The 26,452-nt window shown below is 36.4% G+C and overlaps 2 protein-coding genes across 5 annotated transcripts; both read left to right on the forward strand.

Annotated features, from left to right (window-relative positions):
* The first annotated feature begins 1,358 nt into the window (after positions 1–1,358).
* phf8 (PHD finger protein 8) lies at positions 1,359–13,707 on the forward strand. 2 transcript variants are annotated; one of them, XM_083569798.1, is made up of 22 exons: positions 1,359–2,003; positions 2,943–3,272; positions 3,347–3,432; positions 3,567–3,690; positions 4,921–5,081; positions 5,177–5,318; positions 5,913–6,099; positions 6,201–6,363; positions 6,589–6,676; positions 6,771–6,877; positions 7,093–7,184; positions 7,410–7,499; positions 7,582–7,890; positions 8,005–8,096; positions 8,196–8,371; positions 8,457–8,542; positions 8,636–8,754; positions 9,174–9,508; positions 9,908–10,003; positions 10,127–10,236; positions 10,315–10,690; positions 11,073–13,707. In XM_083569798.1, the coding sequence occupies exons 2-22, from the start codon at positions 3,175–3,177 to the stop codon at positions 11,159–11,161; spliced, it is 3,126 nt and encodes a 1,041-aa protein (XP_083425924.1). In that variant the 5' UTR covers positions 1,359–2,003; positions 2,943–3,174; the 3' UTR covers positions 11,162–13,707. The 2 variants fall into 2 exon arrangements, with proteins under 2 accessions (XP_083425924.1, XP_083425923.1); XM_083569797.1 differs by having other exon boundaries at positions 1,633–2,003; positions 8,454–8,542.
* Positions 13,708–15,127: 1,420 nt separating this feature from the next.
* troap (trophinin associated protein) lies at positions 15,128–25,454 on the forward strand. Of its 3 annotated transcripts, none has more exons than XM_083569491.1 (18): positions 15,128–15,278; positions 15,598–15,684; positions 15,796–16,039; positions 16,666–17,161; positions 18,908–18,999; positions 19,396–19,453; positions 19,588–19,727; positions 19,822–19,885; positions 20,337–20,464; positions 21,035–21,083; positions 21,299–21,435; positions 21,517–21,568; positions 21,781–21,848; positions 21,939–22,037; positions 22,978–23,082; positions 23,187–23,481; positions 23,567–23,736; positions 24,844–25,454. In XM_083569491.1, exons 2-18 carry the CDS (start codon positions 15,626–15,628, stop codon positions 24,916–24,918), a joined length of 2,331 nt encoding a protein of 776 aa, XP_083425617.1. In that variant the 5' UTR covers positions 15,128–15,278; positions 15,598–15,625; the 3' UTR covers positions 24,919–25,454. The 3 variants fall into 3 exon arrangements, with proteins under 3 accessions (XP_083425617.1, XP_083425615.1, XP_083425616.1); XM_083569489.1 differs by having other exon boundaries at positions 15,153–15,278; positions 21,781–21,845; XM_083569490.1 differs by having other exon boundaries at positions 15,153–15,278; positions 16,666–17,089.
* The last annotated feature ends 998 nt before the right edge of the window (positions 25,455–26,452 follow it).

Raw genomic sequence — 26,452 nt, forward strand, 5'->3', positions numbered from 1 at the left:
CGCCACATAGAATGCATCGTGTGCTAACAATGCAGACAAAAACCAGTGCAAACAGACAACACAAAACACTGTGGAACAAATACACACAACACAAAATAGCGCCGACCATTAGACCTATTGTATGATATGATTTTAAATTAATATGCAAAAAAGGACTATAAACAAGAGTGTATTTATAAAAACATAAACACAATGTAGTGCAAAAACAGCAGTAGCAGCAATCGAGAGGTGTAAAACAGCATGTAACAGTATAATATGATTAAATCAAAATATTATGTGGGGGTGGAATGGATTGAAATGGGTAATGATAATGATTGAGTAATGATCGGTTCATATTATACTGAAGTAATATTCAACACGTGGAATTCAAAGGCATCTTAAATGTCATTTCTTTATTTGCATTTAAATTTAGGGTCACATGAGTGATTGTGTACAAGTTTACACAGTGTACACAAAAGTAAAAAGTATAAAAGATGAGTCATTTTCTTGAATATGCCTACAACAAAGGTAAAGAAGAAGAAGAGATTGTGAAAGCTAAGGTGGAAATTGAGTACCTATTTTAATACACATAGGTACTTAATTTATATATCTATGAGTATGAGTGCATTTCATTTCAAATTGTATAGAATGCTATAGAAAATTCTGGGATTAGCATGTGTGATATTTTGGTGTGTGAAAGTCGAAAATTAAAAAATGCTTTGGGCAAAGCTACTGGTGTAGAACAATTGTAAAGCTGTTGAATTGTGACAATAAGTATTACACAGTTGCACGTATCGATTTAATGTTTATTCCATAGAATGCAATGGGTGGTGCATTTCATGTTCAAGTTGAATATGCATATAAAATGGCATACTGATTAATAGTTCATTAGCTTTATCTTATGCTAGGTGCTCAGTGTGCTGCTTTACCATGCTGCACTTTATTGCCTAGTATCAGTACTACAGCGCTAATACCTCCCCCTAGTGGACAGATTGTAGCACGACATGTCTCATAGATAGATAGATAGATAGATAGATAGATAGATAGATAGATAGATAGATAGATAGATAGATAGATAGATAGATAGATAGATAGATAGATAGATAGATAGATAGATAGGGTTTTTTATTATAATTGTTAAAAAACTATTGAGTCTTGAACAGAAAAAAAGTACTAGAATTCTCATAGCCATGCTTTTAATAATAGTTTTGAAATTCGTGATATGATAGCATGTCCTTTAAAAATACATAAACAAAATAACTATTGGGGGGAAAAAAACATGTAAACTGTACAGTCTTCTGTTGCTTACAATTATAATAAAAAAAAGTTACAGATTATATAACGAAGTAGGCCTTGCATTTATTGATTTATTTAAAAAGAAGGAAGGAGATTTAGGACACGATGGTATACGTTATGGGATATTAAAATTAGAAAAAAAAAACAGATTTATATACAATTTTACAGTTTGGTTACAGTGAAATGAAAATAAAATATCTGTGAATTAAATCACTTTAAAATCTTAACGCGTGAATCCTCACTAAATCATAATAAATACAATTTTATGGCCGATACTTCTCGTTGAATTTATATCATAGTTGATTATAAAATTCATCGCATTTTTCTGTAAAATAAATAAATCTGTTTATTCATGCTGTGGAGGCAGAGGGACTGTGAACGCACCGGGCCCGTTAATCCGAAATGAAGCTACGCCGGTATTGTTCCGTCTACTACAGACAGCGGTCGCTGCACGGACAGTGTCGACATGGAGAAGTCCTCCAGCGCCAGTGTTTCTATTGTAAATCGGATATAATTGTTGCTTTTGCACTTCGTGTGTCACATTTCGGTGCATTTTTACTTCAATTATCCACAAACCTCCCGGTTTAAATTAGCCAAAGATATAAATGTTGCGAATGGAAAGCATTGAGATATTTGTAAACTAGGCCTTGCGACGCCTCGGCTTTTCCCACGGACTCTAACCGGCATGACGCACCCGGGCCTCGGTCACCAGCTACACTCCACAATCGGTAAGACCCGACCGCGCCTGCGCCGTCTACACACCTTGTCTTTTGCAGGACCCTGATTTTCTGATTTATTTCTAACCGCAATATGGCATCAGCACGCAATCTTGTATTGGGTATTTTTATTAGAAAAGTTGCACAGCTAACTTTAATGGATAACGTGAAGTTACACAGCGCGGCTAAATAGTAGCTTAGCTCATGTCAGTGCGAAATATTAGCCTGCTAGCTGTATTTGTCAGTTATTAAGTAGTTATCCAGCTAAAAAAGTGTTCCAACGATCAAATTTAGAATTTAAAAGCAATATGGATATTACATTTATTCGCGTGTAAATACTATATATATACACTGTTTGGTTGGATTATTATACTATTCGCGTGTCGCCAACATGCTAATTGTTTGCTAGCTAGCTGGGCTCAATGTATGTATTGTTTATAGTAACTTAAGGCTCCAGCGAAGGCAAGCGGGTTTCCCACTTAGCTCTACTTGTAAGTTGAAAAAACCAAGATTTTATAATATAAATGCTGCTAAACGTGGTGTACTACTATCTTATTTTTAATCGCACCCGTTAAGGATTTTGATAGTTTTATCTATATTTAGCACTACACGCGCGCTCCTGGGCTCATTCACTTATCAATGAGGACATAGCTGAGTGCGAGCTAGCACATGGTCTGGAGTTACAGCTTTCTCCAATTTATTTACTGAAGTCACAAATAAAATCTTAAAACGCGAAAAACGACTATAAGTTCCTGGCGTGTCCGTTCTAATCAGAGAGCCCTGTGTTTTTGCGTGAGATTTCCAAGAGAAGCAGACAAACAGCTGATCAGCTCAGTGTTTATGTTCCTCCTACAGACATTGCTTGTGGGTGTAGAAGTGTAAATGACAATCATATGCGGTAAATCTTGAGGGAGAACTGTGTTAATGAAGGTTTTTTTATTGTCTCAACAGGTGCTATATAGTGGCATGTACCCACTGCTGAGTCCAGCTGACGTGGTGACGGAAGCTCAGGTTTGTGATCTGTCTTCAATTGATTAACACATTGCAGTGTATCTGACTCGTACGGGATTACTGACCGACTGAGGTGAGAGACAAAATTGTAACCTGGGTACACTGAAGTGCCACCCCTGCCCAGTCAAGTTCAAGGCCTCTGGTGCTGAAATAGCTTGGGAACAGTTTCAGCATGGCCTCCGTTCCTGTGTATTGCTTGTGCCGACTCCCTTATGATGTCACACGCTTCATGATCGAATGTGACGTTTGTCAAGACTGGTTTCATGGAAGGTAGGTGATATCTTGTCCTTATAACATTAGACATGCTAATCTTTATTAAGTACTAAGTATTGTTTTGGTGTTAGCTGTGTTGGCGTGGAAGAAGATAAAGCAGCAGACATTGATCTGTACCACTGCCCTAACTGTCAAGTGACACATGGACCCTCTGTCAGTAAGTAGCTACATCCGTCTAATTGCTGTGTATAACTTATTGTCTACTAAAATTTTTACTAATAGAAGCTTCATGTGAAACCAGTGGCAATGAAAAGCCGCACTAATTTATCTCTGTTCGTGTTTCTCTTGTAGTGCGTAAGCGGCGTGGGGGTTCTAAGCAGTCAGATGGTTCAGGAGGCAGGAGAGAATCAGGGCGACCTGTGAAGACTGGGAGTGCTCAGTTTGTTCGTGAGTTGCGCAGTCGTACATTTCCCAGGTAATGTGTGTGAATTTTTTTCCCTGCCAGCAATCCTAAGAAAGTACAGAAACAGAAACAATGAACACTCGTATTTTGTTTCTATGTAGGGGATGCAGCTAACAATTATTTTGATAATCGATTAATCATTTTGATTTATTTTTCCTTCATTTTTTTTTTTTTTTTTTATTTGATGTTTTTCTAATTAATCATAATTCAAGGTATTTATGGAGAAAAGTATACTTAAAAAATGCAACAGCCACATATTGAGTTTAACTATTTTAAATTTTGCTATTTTATAAAGCTTATAGTGGCTGCTTGTTAAGTGCATGGGGAATTTATCCTTGAACAAAATTTACTTATGCTGGGTTGTTTCCTTCTGTAAAAAAATTGACTAGGTGTTCACACCGGTTTAATTGAATCCATCGCTATGTTGAGAGAGAGGTGATTGTGCAACCTGATGCTCGAGAGTCATGACAGAGCAGATCCAGTGCGACTGTCTTGACAGTGCAACAGTTTTTGCTCACTCTATTGATATTTCGCCCTCATCCGTGACTTGGGAGACACACTTTTTCCTGCTGCTGGTTGACCTGTACTCGCCGCTTTTTTTCGAGCGCTTGCCGTCATGCTAACCTGTAACTTGCGCATCCCAAATAATTGATAACGGAGTTCGTTGACAACAAAATTCATTATCAAATATTATCGATTTTATCAATTAGTTGTTGCAGCTCCAATTCTACGTTTAGAATGACAGATATTTTATTCAAATATTAGAGTCGACCAGACTCAAGACAATTTTGGATTTTTCGGATTTTCTTCTCAGAAAAAGACCAAAGATGATGCAAGTTTTGTGTATCAAATAAGTACATACTGTATGTGGGGAAAAATAGAATTACAGCTCTGCATTTCTCTCTCAACCTACCACTGCAAGGCCCAGTTTACAAATATTACCCTGCTTTCCATTTGTAATATTTTGTCTGCTTATGTGACATAGGATGTGCTGGATCATTCAGCTTTCTGTTTCGAGAGCACCTTTATTACAATTTAGTATAGGGCAATGAGAAATGCTACAAAAAATTGGTGGTAAAGAGTTATTTGAATATGATGTGTTTTTTTTAATGTATATTTTTATTGTTTTTAAAGCATTTTGCAGGAATTGTAAATGTGGTTAAAATCGTGTTAAAAAAATATTTAAAAAGGAGTCATGTAAAACAAGTAGTTGTCAATGCCCTTATACTTTTTGTGTTGTAGTGCTGATGAGGTCCTACTGAAGCCTACAGGAGCCCAGCTCACAGTGGACTTTCTGGAGGAACGTTCCTTCAGTGTTCCAGTCCTGGTCTTGAGGAGGGATGGGCTAGGCATGAGTCTGCCTCCCTCATCTTTCTCTGTGTCTGATGTTGAGCACTACATTGGTAATTAGCCTTTAGCAGTCTAGTGCTCTTTACGATCAGACAAGCTACATTGACATTTTATTAAAAAAAAAATTGCTGATGGCTTTTTGTTTTAGGGAGTGATAAAGAAATCGATGTGATTGACGTGGTACGTCAGGCGGACCTGAAGATGAAACTGGGGGACTTTGCAGAGTACTATAATAGTCCCAACAGAGACAAAGTGCTCAACGTGATAAGCCTGGAGTTTTCAGACACCAGGTATGGAGATGCAGTTGGAACCTCTTGTATTTCCTGATATGTAATATAACAATAGATGTGCAATTTCCCCATGGCTTGGCATTAAATCCCAATATAGAACTCTGTATGTGGCTAATCCATCTCCTAAATCAGCCCACACAAGTAGATGTTCTCTACAGGCTATTGTTTTGAATCTTCTTGGGTGCACATATTGAAAATAATACTCAAAATTGAACAAACCTACATTAAAAATTATTACAGAATCTCATAATTGATCATTTGCTGTCTTCCTTTTACAAGTGAAGTCATAGGCACAGGACACAATGAAGTTTGTTTTAATGGAAATGCAAATGTGCCAATATTTTAACCTTTAGTGAAAATTACCTTAGAATAGATGGATATTAACTAACATTACTAGCCCACATAATGCCTTACATTCTGGAATCTGAAATGTGATCTATAGATTGCAATAGAAAATTAAAAATTTTCCTTGATTTAAGGGGATAAAATCTAAATGTTGTTAAACATTATTGTGAAATGAATCCACAGTAAATTAAGTCTTTGTCTTAGTGTTGTTGCCAGGCTTCTCATTTTTTCTGTGTGTGTGTTTTCTAGGTTATCTAACCTCGTAGAGACCCCAAAGATTGTGAGGAAGCTGTCATGGGTGGAAAACCTCTGGCCAGAAGAGTCTGTGTTTGAGAGGCCAAATGTTCAGAAGTACTGCCTGATGGGTGTGAAGGACAGTTACACTGACTTCCACATTGATTTTGGAGGAACCTCTGTGTGGTACCATGTTCTAAGGGTAAAGCACACTTATTTAATTGTGGTAAAGAAGCTGAAATTTTTAACCTTTTTAACCCTTTTATTTGCCAATAACTAAAACCTGTGTGTTTTTTCAATCAGGGTGAGAAGATTTTCTATCTGATTCGTCCGACTTCTGCTAATCTGGCACTGTTTGAGCGCTGGAGTTCTTCCTCCAATCAGAATGAGCTCTTTTTTGGGGACCAAGTGGATATGTGCTACAAGTGCTCACTCAAGCAAGGAAACACTCTTTTTATTCCGACTGGTAAAAAAAGCATTAATTTTACTGTGTGCTTATTGAATTACTCAAAAATTATTTAAATAACCATTTTTTCTTTATGAATTTAAGCATGTACAGTACAGCTTTGCACATTTCATAATTAACACAGTTGTTTATTCTTCAGTACAGACTAATATGTAGGCCCCTGACTATTTCTTAATTGGTTAACAGTTGAAATAATGCATCCTCTGTAATTTTATCGTCCATCAGGATGGATCCATGCAGTTCTTACTCCAGTTGACTGTCTGGCATTTGGTGGAAATTTTCTTCACAGCCTTAATATTGACATGCAACTTCGGTACGGTGTTAATCTACTCATTTATATATTTAGTTGGGTATATTGCTATTATACAATGTCTAATTTCTAAAAATCTTTTTCTTGTCCATCTCAGAGCTTATGAAATAGAGAAGAGACTCAGCACAGCAGACTTGTTTAAGTTTCCTAATTTTGAGACTGTGTGTTGGTATGTTGGCAAGCACCTCCTCGACACTTTCAGAGGTAAGACATTCCAGAAATATGTGTTGAAGACGTATAGGTCAAGGCTTCTCCCTGCTACTTATATTGCTACAATCTGGCAGCACAGAATCAAGCTAAAAGCATTCAAACATATAACTCAGGGATGATTTCTAACCTAGTCAAATAAGCAAGTAGTATCAATAAAGCTGATCCATTTCCACCGAATAGTTGTTCTAATGTTTCTGTTTGTCATGTAGGTCTGAGGGAAAATCGACGACATCCTGCCTCTTATCTGGTCAATGGAGCCAAGGCTCTCAATAATGCGTTCCGAAGCTGGACTCGCAAAGAGGTGGCCTGTTTCATTCATAAAATGGAAACTTGAAATTATTTATTTTGCTCAGTACCAGTGAAGAGCTGTTTTTGTGGTATTGTTGCCACAGGTAGAACTATTTAATGTAACTACATTTTCAGCAGCATTATTATTCATTATTATGACCTCATTATTTTCTTAATGTCAAGAATCTTTACACATCCAGATTAAACACTGTTTATTTGGTTACTGTTTGCTCTTCAGTCCTTGGCTGAGCATGAGGATGAGATTCCAGAAACCATTAAAACCCAACAGCTGGTAAAGGACCTGGCTAAAGAGATCCGACTTGTAGAGGTAAAGATCACCCAATGTTTTGTAAATGTTTGGGAATGCACTGGACTTTTGGAGTTCTAAATTCAATTTAATTTCTCGACAGGATATCTTTCAGCAGAATATAAATCGAAGTGGTGCTCCCTTTGGTGGCCCACAGACCCTTCCTTCTGCTCACCCAAAACCTCTTGTAACTGCCCCTCTCAACCCTGGAAGACCTCCTGGTAAGAAAAGAGGCCCTAAACCCAAGGAAGGACCAGGTGGTGGAGGCATAGGCCCCCCAGGGGTCAAGAAAAAAGGCCAGAAAGTAAAGGAGATGAAAATGGAGGCAGGAGAGTTGGATCTGCTTGAAATTCATACAAAACACACCCTGAAGAAGTTTCAACCAGGAAGTAAAGCCAAAAACAAGAGCAAGGTATCATGCAAATTATGTGAAAACAGACCCTAAATAGACAAACATTTTGGGTTTGTCAAATCTTCTGATGTTTTATAGTTCAACATTGTTTCAATGTCTGTTTCTTTATAATAGATGGACCTGCCAGGTGCCTGTGTAGAAGATTTTGAAGGGAAAATAAACAAGAGCAAGCTTAAACTTGTTCTCACCAATGGAAAGATACAAGGGTACTACTGGACTTGTAATAACATTCATATTAGGTTCCTGTTGCCATAGTGCTGCTATAGTGATAGATATGTCTGTGCTATCATTTTCTGTGCTTCTAGGAAGAAGGGGGGGCGTTCTGGTAACGCTAATGGAGCAGGACGCACCGCTCAATTCCAACCTTTAACAAGCAGCTCAGCTCTTTCTTCAGACTTTGATTCTGAGGATGAGCTTCAGATAGATGAAAGCCCTCCTCCTCGCCGCAGGCCAGTTGTACCCAGCAAAAAGAAATTGGCTGGTAGGAACATTTGTCTTTTCGTGATGCAATACATTATTTTTGTGTATATAATATCAAGATATAAGCCAATACCGTTCTGCAGTAGGTCTTCCCAGGAAACTACCACGAGCAAAACCATGCTCAGACCCACACCGTATCAGAGAGCCTGGGGAGGTGGATTTTGACATTGAGGTAAACCTGAGCTCAGTCCTTTTGCATATGGTATCGAGTAACAAGTGCTGCAAAAACTATATTGCCTGGAGTAATCTTTCTTGTGTCACTCAGGAGGATTACACCACTGATGAAGAGATGCTCACTGTGCAAGGATTAAAGGCAGGAGCAGGTGGAATTCTCGACTTGCTTAAGGCTAGCAAACAGGTAGCTGGCCTGGACCCTGCCCTAAGGTAAGGAAATACACCTTTTGACTGTAATGGTGAATTTCACAATAATGCAAATTGCTTTTGAATAGATTAGAGCCAAAATTTCCTAGAAATATTCTTTTGACTTGAAATTTAGGTTCATGTTCTATATTACAGGTATTTGTTGTTAATTTTATAATTTTAATGTAAATAAAGCAGTAAAAATCGTGCAGAAGAAAACTTTGAAGTTAAGAATAGGTCTGTACAATATCCAACAATACTTTAAACATTGTCCTGCTTTGTAAAATACAATTATTGATAGATTTCATTTTTCAGTACAAGGAGAAAAAAAAGTCTGTCTGAGTAAAAGAATAAAAAATGTTTTAGCACAGTTTTGTGTCCCAGAAACATTTTTGAAAACAGCTAGTGAGATGGTGAAATCCTTTTTTTGTGTGTTTTTGTAGTGAGGAAGCACCAGCATCTCCCAGTACCCGTGATGCCATTCAGGGCATGCTATCCATGGCCAATCCTCCTTCTTCTTCGTCTTCATCATCATCATCTTCATCTGCATCCTCCTCTCCTTTGTCGTTATCTGGAGGGGGTGAGAGGTTGGGAACAATGAAGGACAAAGCCAGGAGGGCCATGTGGGTGGGTGGTTCAGAGAAGAAGAGTGAGAAGAAGACCATCATTCAAAGGCCAGGCAAGCGGCCCATCAAAAGGCCGGCCAGGCACCTCAGTGACGACGACAGTCCTGATGAGCAGGAGACATTGGGGACATGTTTTAAAGATTCTGATTATGGTGGGTACAGACAACATCAGATATTGGTAGCTACACTGCTTTAGCCACATTGTTGCCAAGCTTGCTATACACAACTGTCTGTGCATAGTTATTTTCTTTGCTTGTATTATATCTGTTAGTATCTATCAATAAACACTACAAAAATTATATTTGTGCATGCTATGTTGTGCAGTCTACGTACATTACCAGTGTGCTTTTGCTTTTTTTTTGTGCTCCTGCATAATGAGTGTTCGTATAATTGTTTTCTGTTCTTATGTAGGCTTTTCAACTTTGTCACCTGTGGACACTCATTAATTTTAGTGCATAAACTCATAAAAGCCATGTTAATTCTTGATGAATTGTTTTAATTTATTTTCTCTTCTATTAATGCTTTAATGTTTCTCCTTTTCTTTTCTTTAGTGTACCCTTCTTTAGAGTCTGATGAGGAAGAACACACACTGAAGGCTAAAATGAAGAGAAAGAGAAACTGGGATGATACACCATGGAGTCCTAAAGGTACACCATGGAGCTCAGTTTCAGCAGTCCTGTTTCAGTCAGTGATTTCATTAGGATTATTTTATAGCTATGAAAACATGAATGTGATTGACATCATTCTTGTTCATGCGTCTTCAAAATCAGCTCGTGTGACTCCAACTCTGCCTAAGCAAGAGCGACCAGTGAGAGAGGGTGCCAGAGTCGCATCTGTGGAGACTGGACTTGCTGCTGCCGCTGCCAAACTGGCACAACAGGTGAGCACAAAGCAGTCAAGCATGCAGTGGATTTACGAGTGAAGTGCTTTCTACTGATTTTCCTTTATTTGATATTAGGAGCAGCAGAAGACAACAACAAAGAGAAAATACACAAAAAAGAAGACCCCTCAAGAGAAAGTGCATTCGGCAGCATCCCATCTCCAGATACAGCAAGAATCGATGTCACCACCACTACCCCCTGAGCCTCTGGTGGACTGTATCACAGAAGAGAGGAGAATAGATACATACTCGGCCAGCCTGCTGGACCATGAATACACAGCAGGCCCTGGCCCATTTGGCCCAGGTGGCCCCAGAGGGAGTGCTGCAATGGCTCCAGGTGTTTTCCTTACTTCCAGACGACCCTCTCTCTCTCCGCAGAACAGCAGCAGCTACTCCCCCTCTGCACCCTCACCTGCTGGGGTGTCAAGTCCGGGGGCTGCTGGAGTTGGACAAGGTAAACACCTTGGGCTGTTAACTGTGGGTCGTACAAAGGGTTGTATTTCTGAAAAGTATTTTATTTTATTTTAAGCACAATGTATGCATAAACATCACTATTTCCTGCATGAAGATATTCCTTTTTTTAAATAATTTTTCTCTATTTTATGGACTGTATATTTCTTGTGCTGTCTCAATCATTTGTTAAGATGCATTACATTGTTTCAAATGTTAATACCTCATCGACCAGCCTAAAAAAAATCTAAAAAGCAACAGATCACCTGGTTTTTAAAATGTTTCCAAACCTACATGTCGTCACAGTGTTCTAGTGGTAACTTGGTAACTTTCGAGGGAAAATTACCCAAAATGCAAATTGATGAAAATTGTTTCCCCTCTTTCAGGAAAACGCCCAAAGAAAGGACTTGCCACAGCTAAACAGAGACTGGGAAAGATTTTGAAAATACACCGCAATGGCAAACTTCTTCTGTAGAGATCACTGGGAGAGGTGAGACGTGGTGATATTCTCAGGAGAAGCAGGAACCTGAAGGGACAAACATTGAAGAAAAGGGGAAAGACAGAATGGCTGAAGGATATTGATGTTGGACTGAGGACAGAATTTTTTTTATAAATTGTGACCTGTTTCATGTAAAATATTATTTACATCATTTGTAAGCTCAATACCTCTTTTTAGCGTGCATTTTTATTATCCTTTATTTAACATATAAGCCTTTGTTTCTCTTCATGAGTTATTCAATTGTGTAAGAAAACTAGAAGCTCTTATGCACTTCAGGGGTTAGTGCTGATATGGCTTCAGTTTTCATTGCTGTCATATGTAATTCTGCGTTACATAATTGTGATGTATATTGATTGAAAAAAAGACAGCTGCTCTTGCAGTTAATTGTGCCGTACGGTTCAGTTTTACAGATGACTGTATAGCTATCAGTCACAGGACAATGAACTTCCGAAGAGGGAACTGTGTTTTTTAAAAGGAAGTGAAACCCTTTTATGTAATGAGTCAAGTAATAAAACTGATATCATGAGGCAGGATTTACCACTTTTAAATGTGCTGTACCTAGCTATTCCAAAAGTCTCAGTTCAGCCACTCTGTACCACAGTGAAATTCAAAATGTGTGGTTTGTCTTATTCACACCTCTGCAGTAGTAACAAGCCCTAAAGCTGCATCAGGGCTATGGCATGGTGTATATTTTTTTTTTATCTGCAAAAGCCAGTGAGACTGCAGGATTTTAATTCTAGCCAAATAAGTGACTCACAAATTCATCATTTAAATAATCGGTTAAATGATTAGAGCAGGACCTGTGGTGTGATGCTTTCTGTAAAACTGTTTTCAAATGCAATATAGATTTGCCCATGAAGGGTAAATTCACTAAAAATGGATATGCATCTCATATGATGTGAGATACAGTTGTTATTGGATAGCTTTAAAACTACACTTTAAACTACAAATATGGCAAAAACGAATCACTTCCGAGTGGTTTTTTGTTTTCATTGTTTATTCTCTGTCTATTTTGTCCTCCATTAATGAGTCTTTTTTTTTTAATGATTTATAGGAACAGTCACAAATCCTTTATTGTGGCTATTAGACGTTTGTCCAAAATGATTGGTTAACTGTGTTGACTTTTGCATCCTGCACCATGCATTATTATTATTTTTATTTTTATTCACAGTTTGTTGACCCTTGCTTATGTAGACATGATGGTAATTGAGGGACAGGTGACACCTTGATTATCCAAACAAAATATTTCACTGTGAATGTTTTTCTCCAGCACGAGAATCCATCACGGAATCAGTGCACATAGCATGTATAGATAAGGTAATAGTAATGAATAAAGTGTGTCACTTGTTAGCAGCTGGTTTACCGTGATTTTATAATGAACAGGAAGTCATTTTACCCTGAGCACCTTGTAAGCATTAGTTCAGGAATGCTCATTTCTCAGTACTTGCTTTCATGTATTGTTTTTAACATAGTTATGTAATGCATTTCTACTGATTGTCAGCTTTGTAAATATATATATATATATATATTTTAGTCATTCAGCGCAGACAGTAGGATGTTTTGATGTCTTGTTCTTAGTTCCACCTGTTTTTATGTATTTAAGTGTAGCTTCTACTGGCTGATTTCAGCAGGAGTGGTGTGGTACATTTCTAGTAAACTGGTAATGCATCTAAAACTGAATTAGGCTAGTGTGATGAAGGGATAAGGCTTGGTGTACATAATTGGTGTAATTTTGTTAGTTACAATGAAAGGTTTGTTGCATTTAAATCTTTCTTAACATATCTTGTACAAAGATACCTAAATGTCTTGTATGTGAGGGGGTTAGATAACTGCAAGCTGTTTAGTCACTTTTTTTCTTTTTTTATTTGTATAGGGTAAATGTTATTAGTTTTGGTTTGTTTTATGACATTGGAAGGTGATAATGAAGTCAGTATGTTCATAATGTTTTCCATTGTTACTTTTTCACTGCTTTTTCCATTACAAATATAAACTGTAAAGCCAGTACAATTTGGGTTTTTTTTTTCCAAACGTATTCAAGATGGTTTCAGTTGTAATTGCAAGCATTTCTTATTAAATCTAAATGAATTGAGAATTTTAGATAATTGGAGAGTATGAGCATGAACACCAAAAATAAATGCATTGAGATAAGGACCTTGAAATAATCACCCTCTGCCATGTATTCAAATCATCACGTTCATCATGTGATGAATGTTATCAGTGTGAGGAAACAGTGATTATGAAAAATGACTACTTAATAAGGGAATGAAAAGGAAACAGGTGAGCATCCCAGTGAATCTGAGAAATACTATTTGTTGAATTTTCTTTCTCTTGGCCTTTTACAGGCCTTTAATAGTTTTTAGTCAAGTTTCTTCTTTTGTTTCCTTTTTTTTTTTATGTCACTTTTGCCCAGTTTATTATTTTCTGTGTCTGTCTTGAGGAAAAAAGTTTCTCTCAGGGTTCATTTTCTATTTCTGGTCTATTTCATTAATGGAATACATTAGGAAAATGTAAAAAAAAGAAAAGACAAATCACATGTACACAGTCACCACTTTAAACTTGAAACTCAGACTCAAGTTAAATCCACTGCATATTACTAATAATTTGACACCTTGTCCTTGCCAGCTGTTGTATATTACAATCTAGTTGGTTATTTTTATTTTATTTTTCCCCAATGAGCTTAATTAAAGAATATTTTTTAAATTTGTATGCTTTCACTTGTAACTGACTTATTTTGTATGTTGTTATATGAATGAAATGTTATGTAGGTTTAATCCCAATTCCAGGTTTTTGTTTGCATTGGCAATATTCTTCATAGGTTCACATGGGTTTCTTTTGGGTTCTCTGGTTTCCTCCCATTTCCTGTAAGCAAACCACAATATGGATTGACTATTTTAAATGACTCCAATGTGTGAATGAATGTGTAAGTTTCTGTGCATAATGCCCTGTAATGGACTGATGTCTTTTTGCTTGCCTCTGCCTCACACCCACTGTTTCTGTGAATCCATCACGACTTGATCAGAATTAAGCGTTTAGTACACAATGATTCAGAATTCAATTTAACAAACATAAAATGTCAATTTTTATTTGTTAGTGTTGGCAGTTTTTAGTTAATTATATTAGTCTTTGTTACATGTGTACAAATAGTAACATGGCCTATAGAGTCAAATACTATATGGAATTGAATTGATTACTATGTATACTATAGCAATATCATTTTCCTTTGCAGGAACCAAGAAGCATGGAAAATCTTCAGTTCCTGTGGACAAAGCGAGCTTTTGGAAGACATGACTTTCCAAGGTTGTAGTGGAAAAATTAAAAAACAGGAGTCCTGCACTGAGCACTGACCTCAACACTCTTTGGGATGAACTGGCACTCCAATCCAGACCACTTCACCCAACATCAATGCTTGACCACAATAATGCTCTTGTGGCTGATAACGCAAATCCTTACAGCAACGCTCCAAAATCTAATGGAAAGCCAGAAGAGTGAAGTTTATTGTAATAGCAAACAGAATTATTCAAAAAGTGCACATTGGTGTGATCAGTTACTATTTTAAATCTCGTTCATCAAAATAAGTGATTATTTAATATACATTTGAGTCATTTAGTTTATTTCGTTTCATTGATCAGGAATAAAATGTTACATTCTGAACAAGCAGATTTTTGAACCCGTCTACATACATTATATATATATATTATATATAATATATTATATATATTATATATATTATATATTTATATATATATATATATATATATATATATATATATATATATATATATATATATATACATACTACATTGCGTATATGGGGGTCACATGACAAAAGAACCAACGACCCAAAAAAAAACCCATCTTCAAAGGTCACGTGATGTTTAAAGCGGCATCCTGGTTTCTATAGCGGTTCCAATGGAGCCCCGTGATTGGTTAAAGCGAGGTTGGCTTTAGCCAATGGAAAAGTGTGCTTTTTACAAATCGCCGTATACCCCGGAAATCAACATGCTGCTGTGGCGTGTGGGGAAAAGTACTTTTTTCGCCTTTCATATTTGATAAGAAAACGGAATAAACACGGATTTTTACTTATAACTAACTGGTATGTATGAGTGTAATATAAAATGAATAGTCTACTAATTTCGTGCGCTCGTTAAAGAGCTATACCAGTAGGCGGTTAGGCTGGTTTTTCTTTACTGTAGTTGCAGTTATAATCATGGTCTATGATCATAGACACTAAAACTGTAATGCTGTAATATATTGGATCATAATATATTGCTATTATTTTAGCTATGTGTTTTTGTCCTGTTTTTATTTTGCTCTCAGGCAAAATCTTTTTATAATTTTTTTTCTTAATCAGTAATATGAAATAGTGATAAGAATACGTGGTGAAATAAAATGTTTGAATATTTTATAAACAGTATCGTGAAATCCATCATCATTCGCCAAATGGCCTCCTCACCAGCAGCACTGCGTCCCCTAAACAAAAGGCAGAAGGAGCATGTGGGGTAAATAAGATGGTTATGCCTCCTACAGCAGATTCTTGCTTATTCTACAGCTCTTATGTGAAAAGTATGATCTTTCCTTATGCATGTCTGTTCACTTTTCTAACCCCACAGAAGTTTGCCGCCTCAGGAATTAAATAAGGTTCCTGAGAAATCAAGGGTCAAACCGGACACTGTGCAGTCGTCTAAAAGAGGAGCAGAAAACAGAGATCCAAATAAATCTGCCAAACCTGCAAAGGGAGTAAATAAACTTCCAGGGGTCAGTAGGCTTCCTGTACTTGCCAAAACGCTAAAGTCGGCTGTAACAGACATCTCTCCAAATCCGGCTCATGTGAGATGGGAAGAAAGGCATCTGCAGGTGGGTACTGAGTTTGTATAAAAAATGTGCACAGTATTAGTGATATTGCATGATATTTGCAGAAATCAAATATAAAAAAGAACAAAACTTCTTTTCTCCATTAACATTTTCAGTGTCGTTTTAATGTCATATTAATTAAAAATGTAGTGTGAAGCTATTGCAGGAAACTAGTAATCAATAATTAGGTTTTTAGGTAAAAAAAATTTCACTGTAATTATAATTTAACGCATTTCTTGTTCACGTGTTAATTATAGATATTGATATGTGTTTTATACAAATATTAATGTTTTTTTTAGTGATTTAAGACATTAATCTCCTGCTCATTTCACCTTGTACAAAAATCTAGATCCAGTATACATAAATACATTTTCATAACTAAGTATTTTTATTTTCTTTTGGAGCAAAATCTTGTGTTTAAAGTTTCACTAAAATGAACCACCCCCGTAACAGGATATCAGCATAGATAGCATAAGTTTTAAGGCTGACATCATTCTCTATATATGACACAGATGATGAATGATTGTATACAAAGGTGTTTTTTTGTTTGTTTGTTTGTTTTTTTTTACTTTGCCCAGCTGATCATGTACACTACTGTCAGGTTCACAATTACTTTTTGATTCCTGTAGGTTAAAGCTCAAAAGAGGAAGACATGCACCAAGCCTGTTCCTTTCAATTTGTCACAGTCTCGGCCCCGCAGTCAGAAAGCCACTGAAGCTTGCTCTGAACCAGCAAACAAGTCTGGAAAACCTACATACCATTCGATTACACCATTAAAGACACAGAGCTTTTCTCAACGTGGGACTGAAACTGGAGGTCCTACTGAAAATGCTGCTACAGTAAAAAAATCTGCACAACATGCAAACAATACAGTTACTAATAATGTTGCTTTAAGTACAGCAATTGAAACGACTACAGCATCAAAGCCAAACAACCCAGAGAGAGTTAATGACATAGTCTCTGCTATTCAGAGGGATTTGAGCACAAAACTGGGAAATATCACACTTGCACATTCAGAGGTTTCCAGCGATGGAAGGATTTCTTCCAAAGCTGGTGAGTTTGACGACCGAGCAGTTTGTCATTCAAGCACTAAACAGACTGTTTCATGTGCTGATTTCAAAACAGGTAAGTCGTTTGCTAGTACACAGCACAGAAAGGTGATTTATTATTCATCCTCTTTAATCACTTAAAGTTTTCGAAAAACTGTTAGATGTTCAGGACCGAAGGCTTTGTAGTTTCTTGGTAATATATAAAGAGCTGCTGGTGATATAATGATATATTTTTAATAGCAGATGTAAGCAGCATCATGAACTAACACACTTTGCGGGGGTCATTAAATATAACTGTAAATGGTTAAAAAAAAAAAAAGAATCTTGTGTAGCTCTTTAACGAATAAACAATGTAAATGGCAATATAAGTACACAACTAAGGTTAATTCTTGTATTTTTTGTTGGCAACAAAATCAAATTAAATCTGTTATTGATTTAACCTCCATTTTAATAATAAACCATAGTTTTGTAATAACCCATTATGCCTCATGAAATAAATGCTTTTATGATAAAGCATAAGTTTTTATCAGAAGTTTGGACACATCTAGTCCTTTATGGTTTTTAAAACACATGCATGTTCCTTTGTTTCATTCACTATAGACTAGGCAAAAGACAATAAGTTGAGTTTAAATGTGACATTTTTGGCTCTAACAGAGAAACCTATGTAAGACAGAGACCAAGAAAGGTGTTAGTAGACATGAAGGTGGACGCTTAATAGATTGCCATTGTTTTGGTACATGGAAGGTTGGAGATTTATTGAAGGAATACTGAACCAACATGGCTTCGATTCCATAGTTTAATGCTATGCAGCTCTTTATGGACTGCAGCTAATTGCAACCGGCTCCACCATACAACAAGACAATGATCTGAAACATACATCCAAGCTCTGTAATTATTATTTAGAGAGCAGACAGATTGGTGGAGTGTTCTCTATCTTGGAACAGCCTGCTGTCACAGCACCTAAATCCTATTGAACTGCTCTTGGATGAACTGGAGCACAAGGTCAAAAGGTAATATCCAAATAGTAAAGAACACCTTCGGCAGGTTTTTACAAGAGGCATGACAATAATTCAGCTAATTGTTTGGAGAAACGAACCATCCAGATTCCAAGTGTGTAAAGGTTTTATTATGAATAAGGGGGTTTTAAAAAACGGAGGATTTAAAAAAAAAAAAAAAAAAAAAAAAAAAGGAAGTTGAACATAGTAAATCAAAGTAAAGATTTACACTGCTAAATTACCAAGAATTAAATGTAAACAAAAGAAACATGCATGTGTCAAAATCTCAAAAATGATGAAAGATTAGGTGTGTACAAACTCTGCACTACTTGAATTTACATTTTTTATTTAATTTACTAATTTACAAAACAAAATAAATTAACTACTAAATTAAAAATAACTTAAAAAAAAAAAATATATATATATATATATATATATATATTAAAAAACTTTTTATTCTTTTATATTGTTATTAATATATGGTAAGTAAATGTAGGAGAAATGTAAATATTTAAGTAATTTATTATTAGAGTTCTTTTTTATTTTTTAATCATTTGCCATGTTTTAATGCTAATAATGCTTGTCATTGCTGATATCAGCATATAATATATATATATATATATATATATATATATATATATATATATATATATATATATATATATATATATATATATATATATATATTAATATATAATTCAGCCTTTATTCACAAAATCAGTTAATTGGTATTGAATGTGTGACCTGATTATTACATGTGAAATAAAGATCTTACAGAATGCTCTAGCTATCATTTACCTATAATTAATGCATTTTGCAATCTGTAGGTTTGTCTGAAGGAATTGGTGATGCAGTAGTTAGTAGTCTGACTCCACGTGTTTCTAAATGTCCATCTGGACCAGGCTCCAACGTTTACCTGGTTAGTATTTTTTAAATGAATGCTTATCGTTGATGTACGACTTTAAATGACAGCAGCACTAGAATCTGGACTCAACCTGGACAAAAACATCTCGCAGCAGTACTAATTAGTTCTCTGTCACAATACTGGACTGTGAGTTCCTGGCAAGACTTTAACTAAGAAATTACATATTTTTTTGTCAATACACAAATGCTTATAGTTTATATTTGTGATTTAAACCGCTCAATGGTACATCTTCTCAATTGGGAGCATTTTATAACACACATTTCTTGTAGACAAAGCAGACCTTTCAGAACAGACAGGTGTTTTCTGGACATAACCTATTTTTATTGTAATAGACATGAAGTTGCGAGGGGTTAGTAAGACTAATGTAAGACTAATTAAGCCATGTTTTAGCCTCAGAGAGTCTCTGTAAAGAAGAAGAAGGGCTGTCATGGTGCCGAGGGCATTTCAGGTTCGTGTGATTCCAATTAGCGTTCTCTAAGTCAGTGTAAAGTTCTTTCTTTCTTTCTTTTTTCGGTATCTATTTCATAGATAAATCAGAAATTATTCACAAATTGGTAACACTACCATTTGTTATGGTTTTAGAAAATACCATGGCATTCTCCCCTGACCCATCAGCCCTTCGCAGTATTCTCCTGAATGAGGGGATTAAGGTCCGGGAGCATAATGGAGCGACACCGCGAGTGTCTACCTGCCCCCCAGGAAGAGGCACCTCCATATACTCTGTGAGTACTTTCAAATTTTGTTTGATTTGTGTTTTGACTTTTTTGTTTGATTTTAAATTTTTTGAGATCTCTTCATTTTTATCTTGCTTTTTAGGCTCAGAGAGTGCCTATTAGAAAGCCCCAGACACATACAGCAACATCAGTTGAAGAACCTGCTGGTAAAATGCTCTTTCACTTTAGATTTATTTAATTTTAGTAATCTTATTTAGCATGAGTGTATTTTGTTTGTTTGTTTTTTTGCATCAGCTTTTTCCAGAGAGACAGTCAGGTAATTTAGAGTGAAATACGTGGACAGGGTGGATATTATTAAATGTGGGCATAATGAGATGTATTTTAGTCATTTACTTTTAAGAGCTACTGTCGTTTTGGTGTTAAAATAGATAACTACTCTCAGTAGAGTTCCATTTTAAACAAATATGCTAATGTGCAAGGCTGTTTGAGTTGTGAGGGATTCTGCAAACATTTTTGAATACAAAAAAATTGTCTTGCAAAATTGCCATTACTCATTATTACATCTTGGATTAATGCCTGTTAGAACCGTGTTGTCAGACCGTTGTGTTTTTGTCCATGAATTGTGTTTTTAAAACCGTACTGATTTGTCTGATCTAGGTGGTGCTGTGTCGTTCTCCCCTGACCCATCAGCCCTCCGCACTATTCTTCTCAATGAAGGGGTAAAACAGGGAGCTGTAAATACACCAAGAGCTTTCCTTCCAGGGAGAGCAACCTCTATTTACTCTGTGAGTCCACAAAACAAATTTACAATCCAGTTGTTGTACCTCAATCTGTAACCTGTATGGAATTTAAATCAATCATGTAAATCAAACTTATAATATAGCAATGCACCATCGAAGAAATGGAAACCCAACAAAAAAAAACTAAAGCAGACAATGAGAATTCCGGTTATCCATGTGCCATCATGTGGAAAAACTCATTTCTATGTAAAAGTAATTTATCAATTATGTAAGGTTTTATTTATTTAATTTTATTTTTTTTATATAAAGTATTGGTAAATCTTTAAGTGTTTTATTCCTCTTATATCACAGTAATTTTTGTACGTCGCTCTGGATAAGGGCGTCTGCTTAATGCCGTAAATGTAGGACTTTGTCAACGCTAAATTAATTTTTTTCTTTTAAAGAGCACCTCATACTTTTTTCCATTTATTTTTAAAGTATATTCAATGTAAATACACTCCCTAAAAACACATCTAAAACCACTATAGCTTTACTTCAAGTGTTCCTATTTCTATGTATTTATATTTTGTAAGATTTATAGAGGAAGTTTTACGAGGTGTGTTTTGTGTCCATCAGGCTCAGAGGGTACCTGTTAAGAAAGCTCCATCTGAAGCATTTACATCCGGTGTGTGTCCTTTACTCTCAGAGCAGTCTCAATTTTGTAATTTTTTTCCCCCCAATTACCGATTTAAGATTTTCTTTACAATGTAGATGATAAAATTAGAAAAGTATACCAGAAAGCATGAAAATGGAGAAGGAGTACCTATAATTCAAATGTTCTAAATCTGAATATCGATTTAAAGATGATGTTAGCAAACACTGATGCATCTCTTTTGGCAGGCACTGTGACGTTCTCCCCTGACCCATCAGCACTTCATAGTATTTTGCAAAACGAGGGTGTTAAAGTGGGCACTTTTGGTGCAACAACACCTAGAGTGTCTGTCTGCCCCTCACGAAGAGCCACCTCCATTTACACAGTGAGTCCAAGAATCAAATTTCTTCATCAGATGCAGCACTTCTGAATGAATAATATTGATTTTAAACCTTGTTTACTCAAGGCTCAAAGAGTACCCTTGAGGAAATCTAAAGCAGAAGAGGCAGGAAACACTGGTAAGGTTTTTTGTTAATTTTTTTCTTTTATCTGGAAGTACCTGCAAAGTACCTCTGATTGTCAACCTGTTCGCTGGTAAATATTTGATCCAAGATCTGTTTTATCTGATAAATGTTTCTGTTCTAGCATTAATTATTAACACAAATTGGTAGAACTTGAGGTATTTCTTTCGAATATGTTATAATAATCTGATCCTCCTCTTGTAATACAGGTGTCAGCCAAACTCCTGTCAGTACGTGGAATCCACAGCGAGTTCCTGCCTCCCAGTCCCAATCTGTGGTCAGTTTACATCATGATTTAGTCTATTTTGTTTTGATCTGATAATTGTACAAGGCTACATGTGTATATGCATGTTCTTATGTGTTTTAGAGGGGTTTTAAGTCCACACACAATACACACCTTCTGAGCATCTCCCCTGGATTTGGTGGAACACAAGCCTCTTGCATGGCCGGTTCCTCCCAGCAGGAAGTAAGAAATTGACAAATTTGGACATTTTGACATACGTAACATGTATTAACATGGTTATTCTCCTGTATTAGAATGTTATGGCAAACAAGTATTTTATTCTGCTAATATCACTGCATTTTCTTCACAAATATATATATATATATATATATATATATATATATATATATATATATATATATATAATATATTTTTTTTTTTTTTTTTTTTTAACTTTTACGTTGTTGTTTTTTTTCTGCTTTTCACTTACATTATAGCGTCTTTAAACTGTTTGTCCTTTACCAGCCTCTCGTTTTCATAAAACCAGACAAAAAATGCAGCTTATCATGCTACCCAAGAAATGCTCCATCCAAACAATTAAAATAAACTTTCTTAAAGAAGGTTTTCTGACACTGGGAACATTTTCCAAACGCTAAAATAACATAACAGTTAGCATATTAATAAACATTCTATCCATCTATTCATTAATGCTGAGGAGAATCCATGAAGTAACTGTAGCTTACATTAGTAACAGTGGTAAAGGCAAAAAAAAAAGGGTTTCTGAGGCTGTAGTGAAACCAGTAGAAATACGTGATTAATTCCATGTAGCTCAAATGTGACTCCCAGATGTTCTGTGAGCCATGTAGTGAGGAAACATAAGGGGAAAGAGCCATTACAGCTATTGCATCATCATGCTTTTTGAATATCCCCAGGTTTCACTACAGGCTCAGAAAGAAAGATATATCGATCTTAACAAGCACTCATGCATTTTAAAATCTGTTTATCTGGAGCTTTTGCTAAACAAGACCATCTGTAACTATGGAATATAAACCAGGTGTTTTGTTTTCAGAGCTGCTGTTAAAGAAAATGAATCAAATCCCCCGTCCCAGTCAAGCTTAAGAGTTCAACAGCATTGTATTATAGTCATTAAACTTGTTAACACAGAAATATAAATCTGTGGCAGGAGGAAGTGGTTCAGAGGTTATTTCAAGAAGAACCAGAGCACGAGGGGAACGAGCAGATGGAGGACAAGGTTACATCTGGTCAAATGCAACTGTATCACCAGTCTGTAAGACACAAAACACTTTGGTTTTTTGCTTTGTTGACAACTTATTGAGAGTAGTGATCTACCTGGATAACTGCCTCTGAATTTCAATATTTTGTTTCTCGTAGGCTGAAAATACATTAAATCAAGAAGTGAGCACAGAGGCAGGAACAAACCAGTCAGAAAAAGAGAAGATTCCAGCAGCGCAGCCGTTCATCCAGGCACCGCACAGACAGTCAGTCATCGTGTTTTCATCTGGTCACAAGCTGTTTGCTCCGAATGGTGCTCAGCCTACCTCAATTGAGACATCTCAGCATGCAGTGCAGCTACAGCCATGCGCAGACCAAAGCAGCAGATCACAGAGTGGACTGAACTCTGAAACAGAGAGATCAGTGACTCCAGGAAAGCTTTGCAAGATTAAAGGTATAGTTACATTAGGTGAATTGAGTATCATTCGAAACATTTTGCTTTTGTGTGACTTTGTGAGTGTTTATGGTTTTTGCTGCAGCTTCCAGCCTTAGCTCTGCCGCTTGTATTCTGAGACGGCGTCTGCTGCCCCTGGAGGAAATGTTTCTGGACGAAGAATGCACTATGTACACTTCCCGCCCACAGTCATGGCCGGCTCATCCCCGCTGCTACAACCCTGTGGCCTCGACGCTCCTTTTTCAGGACTCCATTGTGAGTTGCTTTCATTCTTAAAGAGATGAGGCACCTGAACTTGTAGCATAACCTTGATGATGTTTTCATTCACTGCACCTGATTGATGGCTAAATGTTTTCTCAATTATCCTACAGTTTAGTTGTCTTTGTTCAATTCTACTACCAATTTTTGATTGTATATACACTGATCAGGCATAAAATTATGAACACTGACAAGTGAAGTGAATACCACTAATTATATTTCTTCATCTTGGCACCTGTTAGTGGGTGAAATATACAGTATTAAGCTGCAAGTGAACATTTTGTCCTCAGAGTTGATGTGTTAGAAGTAGGAAAAATGGGCAAGCGTAAGGATTTCAGTGAGTTTAACAAGAGCCAAATTGTGACTGCTGGAAGCCTGGGACAGAGCATCTACAAAACTGCAGCTCTTGTGGGATGTTCCCGGTGCAGTGGTCAGTATCTATCAAAAGTGGTAAAAGGAAGGAACAGGGGTAAACGAAAGCGAAGGCTGGGCCATATGGTCCGATTCAACAGACGAGTCACTGTAGCTGAAAAAGTTAATGCTGGTGAGCATCAAAACTGGACCACAGCGCAATGGGAGAAGGTGGTCTGGTCTGATGAATCATGTTTTCTTTTACATCACATGGATCGATGGGTGCGTGTGCGGTCCTGAAAGAGTCAAAGGATCTGCTGCTAACATCTTGGTGCCTGATACCACAGCACACCTTTAGGGGTCTTGTGGAGTCCATGCCTCAATGAATCAGGACTGCTTTGGCAACAAAAGGGGGACCAACAAAATATTAGGCAGGTGATCATAATGTTATGCCTGATCAGTGTTTGTATAAAGGAGACAGGTCGAAATTTGTGTGGATTTTTAAATATCTTCAAATTTTACAGTAAAAGTGTAACATTTAGATTTTAAGTTACAGAGAGTGACAGTGTTTTGTTTTTTTTTTGGCATTGATCGGGGGTTGTCATATTGTGGACTCTGGTTTTGATATAGATGCAGCACACCAAACCAAGCACTAACTAACCATCAACATATAAAAATAAGTTCAATAAAATTAAGATGTTAAAGGGGTTAAAACATATAACAATCACTATATTTGCTTTCTCTTTTCTACAGTGTTTTGTGCCCATTATCATGACATGTCCAAGCCTAAATCCTGTTCCACACTTCTCCTCACCAGTAAAAGTGTGACGACTGACATCAAGCATCAGATAATAAGAGACATGGGACATGTTAAACATGACGAGATGAGTGATGATCAGGGTCTGTAATTATGAATACATGAAACAAACTGAACCACAGTATAATACGAATTGTTTGCGATACCATGCTTATTGGCTGTGCCTTACAGACAGTATTATGCTTTTTGTTGTTGTTGTTTTTTGGTTTTTCTGCCCTATGCTCAGATTTTTGTCATAATACAGAGACTTTACTAACTTTAGTTTTATAAATGTAAACACACTGAATAACAAATCAGTTTCTGTGCTTTAACTGCGTTTCTATATAACCCTTCCACAGTGGCTTTGTATTATGTGTGTAACACTAAAGCGGCTTTTTCTGTGATTATTCACACACTGGTCCTCGAGTATCATTCCGAAAGGCAGAAGAAAATAATCAAGTTGTTACTTGTTAAAGCATATCTTCCTGTTTCTTATTCGGGCAATAATCTTAGTAATTATATTGTTTATATTTAATAAAAAAAATGTATATAAAGGACTTCAAGATGCTATGTTGTGGTTGTTTTTTTTTCTTTCAACCAGTCCACCAGAAAATAAATTCTACAACACTAACTGGTCTCATTAAACAACATGAAATTTGATTTAAAGAAGCAGGCTGCAGTTTAAGCAGAAACATTAAAATGCGTGAATCTGTTGGTATAAAAGATCTAAAAACAGGCCTAGACAAAGGATAAATGTATTAGTTAGTCTACTAGCAAGTCAAAGTTTTTATGTGGCCTATATTCCCATGTTTGAGCTATGGAAAGCTGGTTATAAAGTTATGTAAAACAATATAAACTAATAAAAGTGAACAAGTTAATGTTTTAATATACTATGTAAGTAATCATAGTCTTGATATTCGCCTGGTAAAGTTCTTAAAGTTGCACATCGTGTTGCCAACATTAACAAAAGAAAGCAACGCTCTCCTGATTCTGAAATGATTGTTGGTCATCCATATATGTATGTTAATTAATCCATCTAACACATAAAAAAATACACATATAGTTTCCATTTGCTGTTATGAAAAAGAACTCCACTCTTTACTAGAGTTTTGAGTGTGCTTGTGGAGCTTTGTACTCATTCGTAATGGCAGATACTAATGTAGCGTGAGGAAGCCTGGGGTGTAGACATCGTTCTAATTCATCCAAATAAGATTGAGGTTTCTATAGCAGATCAATCAAGATCATCTACTCCTGCCTGTGTAAATCATATCTTCATGGAGCTGGCTTTTTGCACAGGAGCATTGTCATGCTCGAACAGGAGCATTGTCATGCTCGAACAGGTTTGAGTCTTCTAGTTCAATTGAATGGAAAATTCTATTCTACCACATGCAGGACACCTTGTACAACTGTGAGTGCACCTCCAACTTTGTGGTAATCGTTTGGGCAAGAATCCCAAATGGCTGGAATAGTCAGGTGTCCCAATACTTTTCTTTAAATGTATGTACCAAATGGGTAGCAAGAACTGTTTCTCTGGTTCATGAGTCTGCAAATAAAAAGCAAACAATG

This window comes from Silurus aristotelis (genome assembly GCF_946808225.1).
Source record: "Silurus aristotelis genome assembly, chromosome: 19".
In the NCBI taxonomy this organism is placed as follows: domain Eukaryota; kingdom Metazoa; phylum Chordata; class Actinopteri; order Siluriformes; family Siluridae; genus Silurus; species Silurus aristotelis.